Below are 15544 nucleotides of genomic sequence, written 5' to 3' on the forward strand. Positions count from 1 at the left end.
TAGATAACTGTTCAACAATTTATTAAGGAGAAAAGCGAAAAATATCTCGCATCTTATGTATATTAGTTGATTTGGAATATTTTGTTTTGAGTGGAAAAAAAAAAACGGATCAGTAAATTCGTGACATCGACAGCTGACCTCTGCGCTGTCCTCAATGACCTTTTATAAATAGATAGGGGAAGGGGTAAAAGACCATGGTCATCTCGCTAATGTTTCCTCTTTCTCATTATTTCCCCGTAGTGCTCTGTTTTTGTCATGTACCAATTTAGTTAATAGCCTAATAAACACGCCACCCCTTTGAAACATCTACTTGGACAACGTAGAATATTAATATCACATGAGCCTTTATTTTTATCTCAACATTTGCCTTAAAATTAATTGTTCAATTAATTCTCACATTCCTTCACTCTTTAGCAAAAGTGTTCTCCCGTATAATGCATGACCTGATTTTCAACAAAGAACACCATCCACGTGCTCTTGTCGCCAAGGCAACAATAAGAAGTTACAGCGATACCTGTTTTTATTGTTTTGATACTTTTTAAACTTTTTCCAGCTTGCCGCTAATTTCCCGAGGCTTGTACTTAATAATATAAAAAAAACTCTTAAAAACCAAAGTAATTAGCTTTTACTTAAATAAAGATTGCAAAAAATTTTCCTTGGAGGTTTTGGAGAGAATTTTTCGCCGGTACTTAGAAAGATACCCATTTAATTAGAGAACACTTAAGTCTTGGGGTACATAATGAACAGCGATGCTACTTTCTTTCTACAGAATTTCGGGTTTACGTTGAATAAAAACACGGAGATGGTCAGGATGTTTGGGATATATTTACTATGGATATCAAGAAACTGGATAATAGTCGCCTTTTATGACTGACTGTCATTTTATTAGTGCTTGTATCGAGAATAGTTCATGTCTTTTATGTAAATAGCAGGACAACTCGTGTCGAAGGTTTGTATTTTAATTGAAGTTAATCTCTTGATCAACTTCAATTCTTTTGTGATTGCAAAGGAGAACAATTTGCTTATTTCTTTCTTAGCAAATATGTATTAGTAATGTGGATAAGCTAAGAAACGTTTCCTAATTTTTCTAATTTTTTATTTATTTTTACATAGAGACTTTTTCGATCCACTTCAGGTCTTTCAATAAGCTGAATGATGAGGTCACACCAGGCGACGAAAATCATCTCCCACTCTGTCCAGGTCGAGATTCGAACCCGTAACTTGTTTGCTTGGAGTGCAGATACGCTACTCGATCAACCAGGAGAATAAATTTAGATAAAAAAAACATAATTAATTTAATCTTTCCAATCGAACTGTTTTCGACTGTGTAAGTTCAAAGTTGAATCTGCAATCCAATCAACTGCAGAAAGTAATGTAGTTAACAAAAATAAACTTAAAATCGAAGCATTCTCTTGGTAATTAAGATGAAATATTTTAAAAAAGAGATCATTTCGAAGGTCATATCCAGCTTTCCGATGTTCTCTGAGTTTGTGAAAGAAGTCGTTTCCATGGATGACCGAACGCTGGACATTTGTCAGTGACGTTTCACGTTCGAGTTTTCCGCCACAGTAAAGATACCATCAAAAGCTAAAACAGTTTATCGGTACAAAGGATTAGCTCATCGAAGCTGAAATTTTTGCAACAGTTAACTGGAAAGCTAAAATAAACAAGTGCAGAAGCTTCCAGACGGGTGTCATCGATCTCCATAAATACACTCACTGCCTTCTGGAATGGATTCAAGCGAACACACACACACACACACACGCGCGCGCTTAATCGGTGAAAATTGGGTTCACACTGGGCATCTAAGAACGTTTAAACAGCTGCAAGGAAGTCGAAAATACTTGAATCGTTAATAATAAACGAGTGGAATGAGGGTGAGAAGATAATCCCGGTTGGATTATCTTCTCACTCTCATATATGGTTCAGTTATTTAGGTAAAAAATTATATACAGAGTGCTCGTTTATGCCTGACTTATCATTTTTTTTTTTTTTTGAAAATTGACGTCTTTTAAGTTGACATTGAATTTACCCTTTCTTTGTCAATCCTTAATACTAGACTGAAGTCCTCTTTTGCAATTACAAGCCGTCAACTCGAACAAGAAATATATTCGAGAAATATAAACAAGAATGGTATCCAAGAATATCTTCTTGGATATCATTCTTGTCATCTTCTAATCGAAAGAGAATAATCTAAAGTTGAGCACTGACGAAACTCAATCTATCATTTCTTCTAAAAAATGAAAAAAAAAACTTCTTTTGCATATCCTCTGAAAATATCCATCTACATCTCCAGACAAGATCAGATTTCTCTTTTGGAGTGAAGTTTGCATTTCTTAAATACAGACGTTGGATGTGCAGCACCTCAAATATCAGTCTTAACGTATGCTTCGAAGCAATGTTTTTCTAAACAATTATAAACCTATCCATCCAAATGTACTGCACTTTGTTTATCATACTATGTTGACTCTTTCTCTCAGTCCCTGTTACATGATGAATATTTAGTTTCATCAACATGTATTTTCACCACCAATAATTCTGCCATTTTATTCAATAATTTTTACCTCTGCGAATCAACTTCCACATTCCAACTCTATAACCACATAAAATCCTTTGTACGTTTCATAATTTAGGATTATAAAAATGATACTATTTATGCAGAATATTTTTATTAAATAAATTACTCTTTTTAATGTAATTTCCTATCAGTGGTCCTAACAGGCACTTAAACGCCCACGACCTTTCCAAGTATTCTTGGACTTCGCAATCGCAACTCGGGGATAGGGTGGTTAGCCCTATGCTTCCTGGTGTGTCCTATGTCTGTAGATGCGTATTCACGGGACCGATTGGCCTGTTCTGGGAGACGAAAGATCCGAGTTTCTGGGTGAAAAAAAACCCTCTCTGTATGAGACCGACTAACTCACCTTTCGTCGAAAGAGACCAACAAAAGGTTCCTAACGTCACTGACGGGAATCGAACCCACATCTTTCTGACCAAAGGGCTTCGTCTGTACTGCTTGAGCTACGGAAGCTCTTTCAGTGTAATGAGGAAAGTCGTTATTCATAGCAGTTCGTTTTACATAACTTACAAAAAATTTCGTTTTTTGTAAGTAATTCTAATGAATCTGATCTGGGATTACCTGATGACTTTTTTTTCCCTGTTAACTGATCCTCTTATAACCTGCAAAAGAAAATCACGTGGTCATCGTACGCCATTTTATATTTCTATTATGTTTTTCTGCAAGTACAATATACGATAGGATTGTGGCAACAGGAGATGTTAAAATGTGCTAGAATACTGTCTTAGTTCACGGCGTGTTTAGTGTCTCCGTAAATTTTCTTGCGTCCCCTAAGCCAAAAGAAATAACTAACAGTTTCCTTTAAGTAGTTACGCCTAAACTACTTACTAATTATTTGTGTTCCTAAAAAAACTTAGTAACCATTTGGGAACCACTGCCTTAGACTTTTCTTGAACTAGTAATCTATTGCAGGTTCATCGTATATTCCAGGGTGTTCAACCCGTCGATCGCGGAGCGATTGGTCGATCTCTTGTGTATTCCTCCTTACTTACAAATTTAATTAAAACTGAAAACATAATATTTTATTTATCATTATTTTGTATTATTTTTAATTCGCTTTAAGTTTATTGCTATTGTTTATTTATTTTTCGTTAAAATTGTCAGATCAGTAATTTTCTTATAAGTCCGGGTAAACGAATTAATTTAGATCAGTGGAAGTCAAACAGAGAGCAGAGTGAATACGATTATAAGCAAAGTGTAAAAACTCGATTGTAGCTTAAATATTAAATGTTCCAAAGCACATTACATCGATTTTTTACTTAGGTTAAGTCCCATGTGAATATTGTAAAAAAATAAACTTTGTTTGTCTCGGTATAGTTTGTATTAGCTGTTTTTGTAAATAACTCTTTTGAAGCTAGCTGTATATACTGCTTTAATAAGAATATGTTAGGGTGTTAAAAACAAAGGCATTTCGGCAACAAAAACTCATGTTTTTGTTGCCGAAGCTGTACATGGGGGCATTAGAAAGATTGTTATTGAAACTTGTATGGATGAGAAAGGCTTGCAGGCTCTAAGTGTAAACATCTCCGAAGTCAGTCAGAAAGAGTTCAAACAACTTTCCGATGGCCGGCAACTTACAATCAAAAGAAAGCGGAGGAGAAAAAGGCATGCCGAACTTGAAACTTAAGATGAAAGAATCATACCGATTCTTTGGGGTTTCCAAACTTCATGTGAGGTCTCAGAGGAGGCCTATTAAAAAGGGACTGAAGCAAGCAGAAGGGATCCCGGTTCCAGAATTGCTGTCAGAGAGGAGGTCGCCCGGTCCAAAGTTGCCGTCAGAGAGACTGCCCGGATCCACGTTGCTTGAGAGAGGAGTTTCCTGCTTCCAGAAAGAAACTTCTCGGTTCGAGACGTCGCTAGAGAGAGACTACTCCTAGACCGCAGTGAAGTAGAACTTGAGATAATAAACATTCAGAATAGTTTACATTTAAAATCAATAAACAATGAAGTCATTTGGAAGCACATGAAAAATTCCCAATATTAACTGGTATTGCGTAGAAATTCTGTCGTGTTTCGGATCGACATACTTGTCAGAATCCGCTTTTTCAAATATGACCGTCATTACAAATGATCATTTGGATGATTGTCTGCGATTGGCCACTTCTTCATATCAACTTGACTATGAAAATATTGTGAGGTCCAAACAATGCCAAATTTCACTTTTTTACTTTTTTCTTTTTAATCAACCAGCATTTCCTGTAACTCGTGAGTTTGTAGTCAATCTGTTGTTTTTTCTAACTTTGGTTTTCCAAAATAGAGAAATAAATATTTTATTCCAATATATATATATATATATATATATATATATATATATATATTTTGGATTAAAATATTTGTTGTATTAAAATAATTAAAAGTGATAAATAAATTTTTAAATACACAAATAAAGTTTTTAGTTGTGTATTTTTTTAGTTGTTTATTTGTGCGTAATCAGATATCAGGTTGCGGGAACGTGATCTATATAAGAGAGTACATCGCCGAATAACTTTATTAGAAAAGTAGCTTGCGTAGTAAAAAAGGTTGAACACCACTGGTATATCCTAACATTCTTGACTGAATCATTTCACTATGTGTTCTTAGGCTAGTTTGTTTCCCGAATAACTTATAGTTTGAAAAATATAAGTTATTCGGGAAGAAAGTCCCTGACATCCCCCATTTGAGAGCAGTAGACTCATCTTCGGTTGAATAAAGTCTTTTTTTATTTACTTTTGAAAATTGTGGAATGATTGAAACGAGAAATAATTTTATTGATTTTTTCCACCTGAGTCTTCTGATTTTCCTCTCAAAAATATAAACCCAACCCCCAAACACTTTTTTCTTGACTAGGTATAGATTATTTTTTCCCATAGTGTTTTATTTTATTTCATTTATATTTGTCATGAATTAAATAAACTCTTCAACAGCTGCTGGAAACGATGTATACAACGATAAATATAAACTGAATAAGCATGACCAAAAGTAAACACTCATGTCTGGGAAGAGTGCAAATCAAAAGGGTATACACTTTACCGAAATGTTATCATTCGCGTTGTGAACATTTTCTCGAGTTATTCTTTTTATTGATTATTATTCAAGTTTTTCTTTCTCTCTATCCTTCCCTCTATGGTTTCGCAGTTTTCTGTTCAATCAAGGAAGACAGTATCGAAGCTGATACTGTCTTCCTTGTCTTTCTTTTTTTTTTTTATCTCAAGAAAGTTCTTGGATAAGAAAAACGTAAGAGATATCTGCACTGGGAAGGACCTGTCAAATGGTGATTGTGTTTTTCTTTTTCTTCTTTACTTTTTTTTTTTTTATTGTGGATGACGTTAATAAGATTTGACTCGCTGGTTAACTACTGATGAAGTTATCTGTATTCTGCTAATCAAACGAACGAATCCAAACGAAGAAACCTGGAATCGAAAAGTACTGTTTTTCTTTGTGTGTATGAGTGGTCGGGATGAAAGTTAATTTGGCATCCATTTTTTTTTTTTTTTTTGTGTTCTTGGTACTGCTAGAACACTCTTACGGTTAATTTGGAACGGACTAAGCGGCTAATCAAATTAGACTTTAGCTATAAAGCTGCTCACGCCACCTCACGGATGTTTTTGTTTTTTAAAAAAAAGATTATGTCTTAATTTGTAAAAAAAATACAGGAAAAGGAATTGCATGGGTTTTTATACCAGCATGAAATGTATTAAAAGAACAATTTAGTTGTATAAAGGCATTTCAGGATTAGGATTTCAACAAAGAATTCCAACTCATTTCAAAGTAATAGTTTATAAATAAATAAACAGAAAAAAAAAGTCTGTTTATTTCTTATAAAGCTTCATATCTCCTATTAATGTTTAATGATGCTGCCATCTAGTGCACTGCTGAATAATTAATAAATTGTCAAAATGTGGTATTATTTGCAACATATTAAGAATTATAACTGATTTATTGACGAAAATTAATTAGATGACTGAAAACTATTTGAAAAAAAAAAAGGAATTAGAGAACTAAATAGAGTTTCGAACTATGACTAAAAGAAATGAAATTATACAAACCATTTGCTTCGAAGACGTGCTTGTGAATGACGATACCTGACGAAGGACCAGCCAACCGCTGACGTCTTTATCTAGACCTACGTTCAGGGATTGGTTGGACCGTCTTCAGACATCGTAATGGCAATTGACTTCTTTCTAAGGACCACCAAGATGGACGCCCACGATCTTTTGCCCGAATCTAAATTTTGTTAGTTTTTATTTCGATATGAAAACAGACTAAACAGTACTTACCTAGAACGTATTCTGTTAATGTCGTGAACGAACCTACACGATCGTCGCTTTGATGAGGCCTCATCATGAGGCCAGGAGACCACACTTCAAATGTATGGAATGAATCCCAAAATACGCTAAAGGTATCTTGTAATTCAAACGTATTATTCAAATCTATTAATTAAAAATGTGTCTTCAGTAAACCTATTATGAGAAGATGTGTGGTTATTAATGTAAAGAATATTACCTTTATCTCCCTTGATTGAAATGGAATCGAGAAATCGATGTCACTCTTTTCAATCCAGAACTAAGGACATTTTTTGAATATGGTAGAGTGGTTAAGCATTAAGGCGACATTAATTAGATATTAAATATAGTATATTACACTGATGTATAATTTATCTGATGCAGTGCGTTTATTCATGTTAACCTGGTTTGATATCTAATATTATATGTTATTCTATTGATTTTAATTGCGTTTTTCTGTAGCTCTTCCAAGATTTATAGCTAATTTTTACAATTAAGTTTGTGATACTGGCGATATGATGAGCAAGTCTTTAATAATATTGCTTGTAGATCTCATTTTACGTATATTTTTTATTCAATATTAGTAAAGGCTGAATCTCCGTGTAACCCTGTGGCACCTTTTATAGTTCCCAGATGCTACACTACCAGAAGAACTACTGGCATCATCATTGGTTCGATGCTACTTGAAGACAAGACCAGAAGAACGTTTTTCGACGCCATTTTCAGCCACCACTGGAGCTAGTAGATTTTTGAGCAGGCAAGTCAAGTTTTCTTTCCGTTACTCAGGTTTTTAACCCCAAAACTCAGAAAAAAATCAGCCTAAGAACTCATACTATTTCAGGTAACAATATTAGAATTTAGGGTCAAGAGATAGTGTAGTTGTTTTCAGGAAGTAAATTTTTTCTCCATCTCTCAGGGCCGATCGGTGGATTACGTAAGATGGACATCAGGGTTTGAACGGACACTTGACTGCTAACTTGAATCAATGACCTTTAAATTTCCCCTAGATGAAAGATTTTGTATGTGTATATATAGTTATTCGCCCATAATTGGACAGAAACGTTCTGTTTAATTATTATAAGCAATTTTAATTATTGGAGGAGATTCCAAGATCGTTAGAATAGGTGAAAACCCCAGCAGGAGAACTTACAGAAGAGAACAGAACAAAATTTAGGAAACAGAACTAGCTGGTGTAGGAAGTCTGTTTAAAACGGCGAGTGGCCTTTAAATATGCTCGTATTTAAATATAATCAGTATTTTCTAATAAAAGAAAACACTGACTAGCTCATTCAAACATTTCATTGATATCCCCCCCCTTTTGCAATTTTTATTTTAATTTTTGTTATTTTGCGAATTAGACATGAAAATAAAAATATTTTGAATCATTCTTATATTACGAAAATTAAAAAAAAAATGTTACTAAATTTACAACAGAAGTTATTATTCTAGCTAGCTCCTATTCTCTGTATTAAAGGGGAAAAATACCACGACTAGATTATTTGAAAGCTGTGAAATAGACATGCGCAGAACATTGATTGATTGGCTATTGTAACCACTGAATAAATAAAAATAATACGTGAACATTATTTTTAATATATAAATTATTGCACATCAGTAAGCCATTGTTGTTGTTTGACATAAATTATTATCATTTTTACAATTGTGTAAGACGGCTACTGGAATTTATAGCGGAATCTTTGAATTCCATTTTTAATAGGATGTAATTTAATTTTTATCAAAATTTGATAGATACACTTGCGTATGATAAGCATTACTACTGTGTGTGTGTGTGTGTGTGTGTGTGTGTGTGTGTGTGTGTGTGTGTGTGTGTGTGTGGCATTAAATGTCTTGATTATTAATAAATTTTAAAAACTAGTAAACAACGTCTTCTAAGATTTCTGAAAAGTTTTTGCACCTTTACAAAATGGCAGTGGCCTCTACGTGTGTGCATTTTATGTTGCCCGAGGGCGGACAGGTTCAAGGTTGCGAAGAGAAATGCTGTAAGAAGATTTGGGTCATTATTAAGTCATATATTAAAAGGGATTTACTGGGAAACTTTGGAGAAGTTGGAACTTTTGCAGGAAATTCTTTTGTGTGATAAGATATAATGGTTCTCCAACACTAACATTTCTTTCTGAAGGCAACCTACTTTCTCTCCCTTGCGCAAGGCGAACTCCACTCTCTCTCTCTCTCTCTCTCTCTCTCTCTCTCTCTCTCTCTCTCTCACTGAACGCCATTCGGAAACATAAATATCTCTTCACCCTGCCTGCCAATGCAAATGATAAAAATGCAGCTCAACTTGAGGAGAGAGAGAAAGAGAGAGAGAGAGAGAGAAAGGATGCATGCATTCAAAACTTTAGTCTAAAGTTGAATTGCAGTGGAAAGAAAATCATCGGAATCGCGCTCCCAGCGGGGTTTGAGTTCGATGATAAAGTACTGAGTGACAGGACACTTGTGTGATTAATTTACTTCATTTCTTTGCCACAGGAACGCCTGTCACGCGCAAGCCCCAAACACTCCACGTTCGTGATACGAAGCTTGCTCAACTTCCGCTCCCATTATTCGGTGCGGGAGCGAAAAGCCAGGAAAGAATTAGAGACACGCTCCATTCACACGAACAGCGCAGTTGTTTAAAAATATTAGTGCCGATGTTCGATCAGAACACATAACGTACGAGGAGATGACTGTCTACACTCAGCCACTGCGCAAAACGCCTCTTGAGACCTTCACTTGCAGAAAAGATGAACAACGTCTTAGGAGAAAGTCATTTATCTGTTTATCTCTTAAGTTTTTTTCTTTATCACTCTTTCTCGATTACTTTGTTTTCATCGATATGTTTGTCTTTGTGGGACTGACTATCTATATCTGATTGTCTTTGTCTATATGTAATTCGCTTTGGCCAAATGGCGTTGTCTTTTTTCTATACTTCCTGTCTATATTTGATTGTCTTCTCTATACGTTTTGTCTATATGTGATTGTTTTTATTTTGTATGTTTGTCTATATGGATGTCTTTATTAGTGTTGGGTGCATGTGAATCCACAGGTATCATTATCTATGTAAGTATAGAAGGGATTATATTCATCTCTGTGTAATTTTCGTTGTCATTATTGTACTCATTTTATGTCTGTGGAATTTTTCCTCTGCTCCTATATCTTGTGCACAAAGTTAAGGGCATTTTCTTGGCAGGTCATCCAAAAATGGCTAAGTTGTCGACATTAAGAGATCCGTAAGATGTGAAAATTTGCTATTTCACGTAAGTTTCGTTTTAATATTGAATTATATCGTAAACTATAGAGTTAAAGTACCACTGGATTCATTTTCAACATCAGCTAAAAACGCATCGCGAATTTATCGACAAAGGCTTCTGAAGGTTAACGGAAATACTGAAACAAGACAAAGCTCTCTATCAAGATTTACTACTTGCAAATTTGCAATGTTTTTTTACAACTTGTTCTTAGATGAACGTTGATTCAGCACCAGTAAGAAGTCATTTTACCTTTTTGTTGATAAATGCCAATAGAGAAAACGGTACAGAAATAGTAAAGCGTGTGTGTTAAGGGACACGAATTACTAATGCCAGTAAGTTCGAACTGAATAAAGGAAAACTTAAGAGGCGATTTTGAAAGTAAATTTGGCCAGATTGCGACTACGAGGGTGGTCTGAAAAGTTCCATCAGCAGGAAAGGTCATGGCATCGGTGTTTTGGGATGCTAAAGGCATTTTGTTTATGAATTATCTTGAAAAGAGTAAAACAATAACCAAGGAATATTATTCTGATCTTTTAACCAGACTAGACGAAAAACTTCGTGAGAAAAGACCCGGTTTGCAGAAGAAAAAAATCATCTTTGATCAGGACAATCAACCTGCTTACGGAAGTGTTTTGGCAATGGGAAAATTAAGGGATCTGCACTATGAATTGTTGGAACATCCCCCCAGATTTGGCTCCCTCTGACTTCTATCTCTTCCCAACACTAAAACTCTTCCTCGCTGATCAGCGTTTTTCTTCGAATCAAGAACTGATTGCAACTGTAGAGGGGTATTTTGCAGATCTTACTGAGAACCACTAAAGGGACGGATTAATGGCGCTGGAGCATCACTGGAATAAATGTTATTAGTCTTATGAGAGATTATGTGAAAAAGAAAAATAATTTTGAAATTATAAATTCGTTTTTTTTTTCATTGTTAGACCGAGAACTTTTCAGACTACCCTCGTACAGTCGCAATCCCCTTATTTGCTGCATCAGAGACTATTCTTATCTCTTTCATTCTCTTCCATGTTATGTAACTTTATAAAAGCATGGAAAAATAAATAAATATTGGGAAAGATTTATGTGGTGATTGTAACACTTATATGACAGATTAAAAGACTCCTGAAGAAACAATAAAAAAAATTAAGAATGCAAAAATATCTCCTTAAATCTCTTGAAACAGTCTTTTCGTCTACGAAAATTCCAAGAAGAGTTTAAACATTTATGAAAAGATTTTTAAAGGTCTTTGCGACTCCATCCATTGCGACTTTTACACTAGGTTCAGAGTTATATTCTGCCTTAATGATAGGCGTTTGTTCGCTATAATGCAATGTGTTTCCTCACTGTTAAACATCATCTATTAAACAAACAGCACTATACATTAAAATATAAAATAATACACACACAAAGCACGTACCTAAAACTATAAACGAAGACAATAACTGATGCGCCATAACAAATTTCAAACTTACAAAGCTACTTTTAAGTTTACTCCTATTATAATAATTTTGTACATCGATTCGGTGGCTACGATTAACTCAAAGGTAACTCTGACCATAGCGAATATGTTACTGATGACTAGAGTTTCCTTTGAAAACTTGGAAAAAAATATAGACCTTAATTTAAGCTTCGACAAACGAATCATTTGACGAAAAATATCAAAGGAAAAATTCTTTTGGTCATCAAACTTATTGGACCTTTTCACTCGGCAAAATATAAGTTGTTACCGTTCATGTGGTGCTGTTAACTGGTAAATAAAAAAAAACGATTCCTAATTCAAAGGTAAATTTCCTTTTCCCCTGCAGAAGTCGCGTATAAAAAACAAAACAGCAAACTCCCGAGAAAATAACACCTGCACTCAACGATGCTCCTAACATCATGGGGAAAGGGGTTATTCTCACTCACTCACTCTCTAGTACGGCACCAAGGCCTGCCATTTTACTATCACAGCAGCCAACGTACCGCCAAATTATATTACGATACTTCCCTGGTAGCAGGAATGGTGCAAGTATTCCATCCGCACTTCATGGGCACAAATGATCTTGGAAACAAAAAAAAGGAATTGACGTCGGTATCCTATCACAGTAACTGCTGAGATTTCTCACCAGTTGCTCAAAGGAATTTTAACCCAGAGGCTTAGATACCGAAAGAATTCTCACTATCTCCGAAATTACCACCAAAACCAAAGTTCTCTTACGTTATCAGCTTGTGTGAGGAACTAGTATTTCGCCAATAACGAACCAGTAAACAGCTTACCGTTCGAAATAGATTTATTCGATATCACTTTTACTGTTTTGTCTTTTTTTTTTGTCTCTTGGTGACTCTTTTATTTATCCAGACTTGCTGTCAAATAGACACCAAGATCACCGGAAAGGAAAACAGGAAGAGGAACAACTGATACAAAGATGAGGAAATATAATAATAGGAAACAAACCCGCACAAACACGAGAATAAATATTAACTAATGAAAATACACCAGCTAATGATCAAATCAATGAAATGATTCAAGAACCAGTAATGCTTGCAGAAAAAAGAGCAGACGGTGAGTGTAATTAAGACATAATACTCATCCAGACATAATATTTTGCTATTTAAATAAACATCATGAAGTATGCGATAAAAATAAATAATCATAGAGACACATTTGTGAAGAAAGAATTCATTTAGCCCCATATAATAAACGGAAGAAACTAAACTTGCGTATAATAACCAAAAGAGGATTTATTGCATCATCTTCGATCAAGGTGGCGTAACACTACTCAGACATCTCATCTCTACTCAAGGTGGTATTTGGAACAATAATTATAGTAATATGGAGAAATAGAGCTTATTGATACCAAATGGTAGATGTATTATTACTTCATCTTTGATCAAGAGAGGTAACACTACTTGACAATCTCATTTCACTACTCATGTGGCATTTAGAATAATAACTCTAATTATAATAATAGTTATTATTATTCATAATAAGAGACTCCGTAGCTCAGTCAGTATAAACGAAGCCCTTTGGTCTTAAAGACTTCGGTTCGATTCCCGTCAGTGACGTGAGGAACCTTTATTGGCAAACCGGTCCCTTGAACACATGCCACTCCTGGAATAGGACTGACCGACCTATTCAGTGGGATTTCCGGTTTCGAATCGTAATAGGCCACGAAGCCTAATACATAAAGGAAGAAGAAGAAAAAGATTATTACTAATAACCGGAGAAAGAGAGTATTGCAACTAAATGTAGATGTTGTTACGTCATCTTTCAGTAAAATGATGTGATACTCAATCTCATCACCCATTTCAATGTGTGGTTTATTGCACTTTATTGTTGCTTTATGAAACGCATAACACGATGTTTTAAAGCGTTTGGAAAAAACTGAGTACTTCACGATATTTGTAATATTTATCCATAACGTCGTGAATCCCCCCCCCCCCTTGAGTACTTACACATGAAATAGTAATCCAGTTTACTTCACTGTCAGTATTGTAAACTGTATTACGTCAATCCAATTTACTATACTGACATTTAATGTTAGATAATTCTACGAATCCTACTACGAAGGACAATAACTGAACGTTTTCAAGCCACTTCAGATCTCCAAACAGAATGGGGTATCACACCGTGTATGGAAAATCGTTAACCGGTAATCCTGTTATTGTTTCCTCATGTATACTTACTTTCATCGATATCCATGCCGCATTAGAATTGGAACCTACAGCCTGAAAATCAGATTATATAAGCTGCATGACATAGTACCTTACGTGAAATGTAAATAAAATGTTAAAATTTAATATTTCTTTGAGATCCGCTAATGAAAGAGTAAAAAAAAGTACTTACTTGTTGTACAGCACAATATCTGGCAGCCATATTTGTTCGGCAGGCACATAGAGCTGTCGTACTCCACCATATTCATCCGGGTCCCACTGCAGCTTGTGGTCTGACCATTCCTAAGATAAAAGGAAAAAAGGAAGCGAATGAGAAACGTTTTGGGTCTTATCTTCAAGAAAGTACTCTTCATTTCCTTTTCTAAGCTTGGTCTACGGACCATCTTGACTGCCAGACACATAACGATCATTCTCGTTACTTACCTGAACAAGAGATACCGGATGAGTAATAGGGGTCGAACAGAAGCGTCCCAACTCGCAAGAGAGAGAAAGAAAGAAAGAAAGAAAGAGAGAGAGAGAGAGAGAGAGAGAGAGGAAGAAGAAGAAGCGACCACTCTTCACTAAAGGTTTCTGCTCTTTTTTTTTTTTTTTCACAAACTATGAAGCTAAGTTTAGTGTTCGATAAGAAGGTCTATAAGAAATAAGAAGCCCTAAAAGTCTATTTCTTATCTAGCGATAGTTGGAAGGTAAAACGCTTCCATGAATTCATCATTTTTCTTTCCGATCGTTCTTCCAGAGACAGAACGAACATCCTTCATGGCAGCCTGATTAAACTCCAGAGAAAACTGGAGAATATTGAAGAGAACGTCCCTATGGACCCAATTTCTCACATGATTATCAGATGCTCTGTAACGGAATGTAAAAAAAGAATCCAGTCTTCTTTCGCTTTTATAACCGTTTTCCCAATAGAAATGAGTAACTTTAATTCGTCGTCCAAATTAGAAATATTTGTTTTATACAGAGAAAAACTCATAATGCTTTGCATGACCAGTTGCGCCATCTACACGTTAAATAAGGCAATTATTTGTAATTGTAATTTCATATTTTAATTTCGTATTGTAATTTCAATGCTTTAGCTAATTAAGAGCATGATGGATACGTTCTTAATTATTTTATGTATACCTATATGGTATTGTTTAATTAAACATATTTGTTTATCATTTATATGTTTTGGCATGTTAAACCATTCCTATATTTATAAATGTTTTATCTCAAAGCAAAAAAAATCTTTATATGGAATATTGACTATTGAAGAAATAATCAGTCAGTAAGGTTTTGAACTGTTTTGGGAACTTATTTTAGAAGAAAAATAAAACAATATTTATAATTTCTTTTTAATTATAAAACACACGGAAATAAATTAGAGGTTTTTTTACAATTTTTATAAATCAATAATTTAATTAAAATATGACAATACTCCATTTTCTTTATTGTATGCAAAGTTTTAAGTTGCTTTCCTCACTTAATAATAATGACGCATGTGTTTCATTTTCGTGGAATAATTTAGAATCGTACCTCTTAGTTAAAGAATTTGTGAACCCCGAAATCTTGTACAACCCTACATTGATTGGAGCAAGAAAGTTGGGGAAAAAGAAGGAGATGCGAAGAAACAGAGTGACAAATAGATATACGTATCAAAAGGGATGCTGTAGATATCCGGCAAGGTAGCAAAAACCTCAGAGAATTAACTGGAGAGACGAATGCTTTGAGTTCTCGCAATTTCCTATCGTACAATTGTTTCCTCCACTCAGGCCAAGAACCTCCGCACTCGCTTCTTCTTCCCCCCACCCCCACTTTTTTTT

General features: G+C 34.8%; 1 protein-coding gene across 1 annotated transcript in view; it reads right to left on the reverse strand.

Moving 5' to 3' along the window:
• The window catches only part of LOC150101852 (acetylcholine receptor subunit alpha-like 1), a 160646-nt gene that overhangs the window by 12312 nt on the left and 132790 nt on the right, over nt 1-15544 (reverse strand). The window contains exon 3 of the mRNA XM_090400948.1: nt 13915-14024. Coding sequence (XP_090257074.1) covers nt 13915-14024 — 110 coding nt within the window. The remainder of the gene's footprint in view (nt 1-13914; nt 14025-15544) is intronic.

Source organism: Typopeltis vanoorti, chromosome 11, assembly GCF_054136105.1.
Source record: "Typopeltis vanoorti isolate ZY-2024b chromosome 11, IOZ_Tvanoo_1.0, whole genome shotgun sequence".
In the NCBI taxonomy this organism is placed as follows: Eukaryota; Metazoa; Arthropoda; class Arachnida; order Uropygi; family Thelyphonidae; genus Typopeltis; species Typopeltis vanoorti.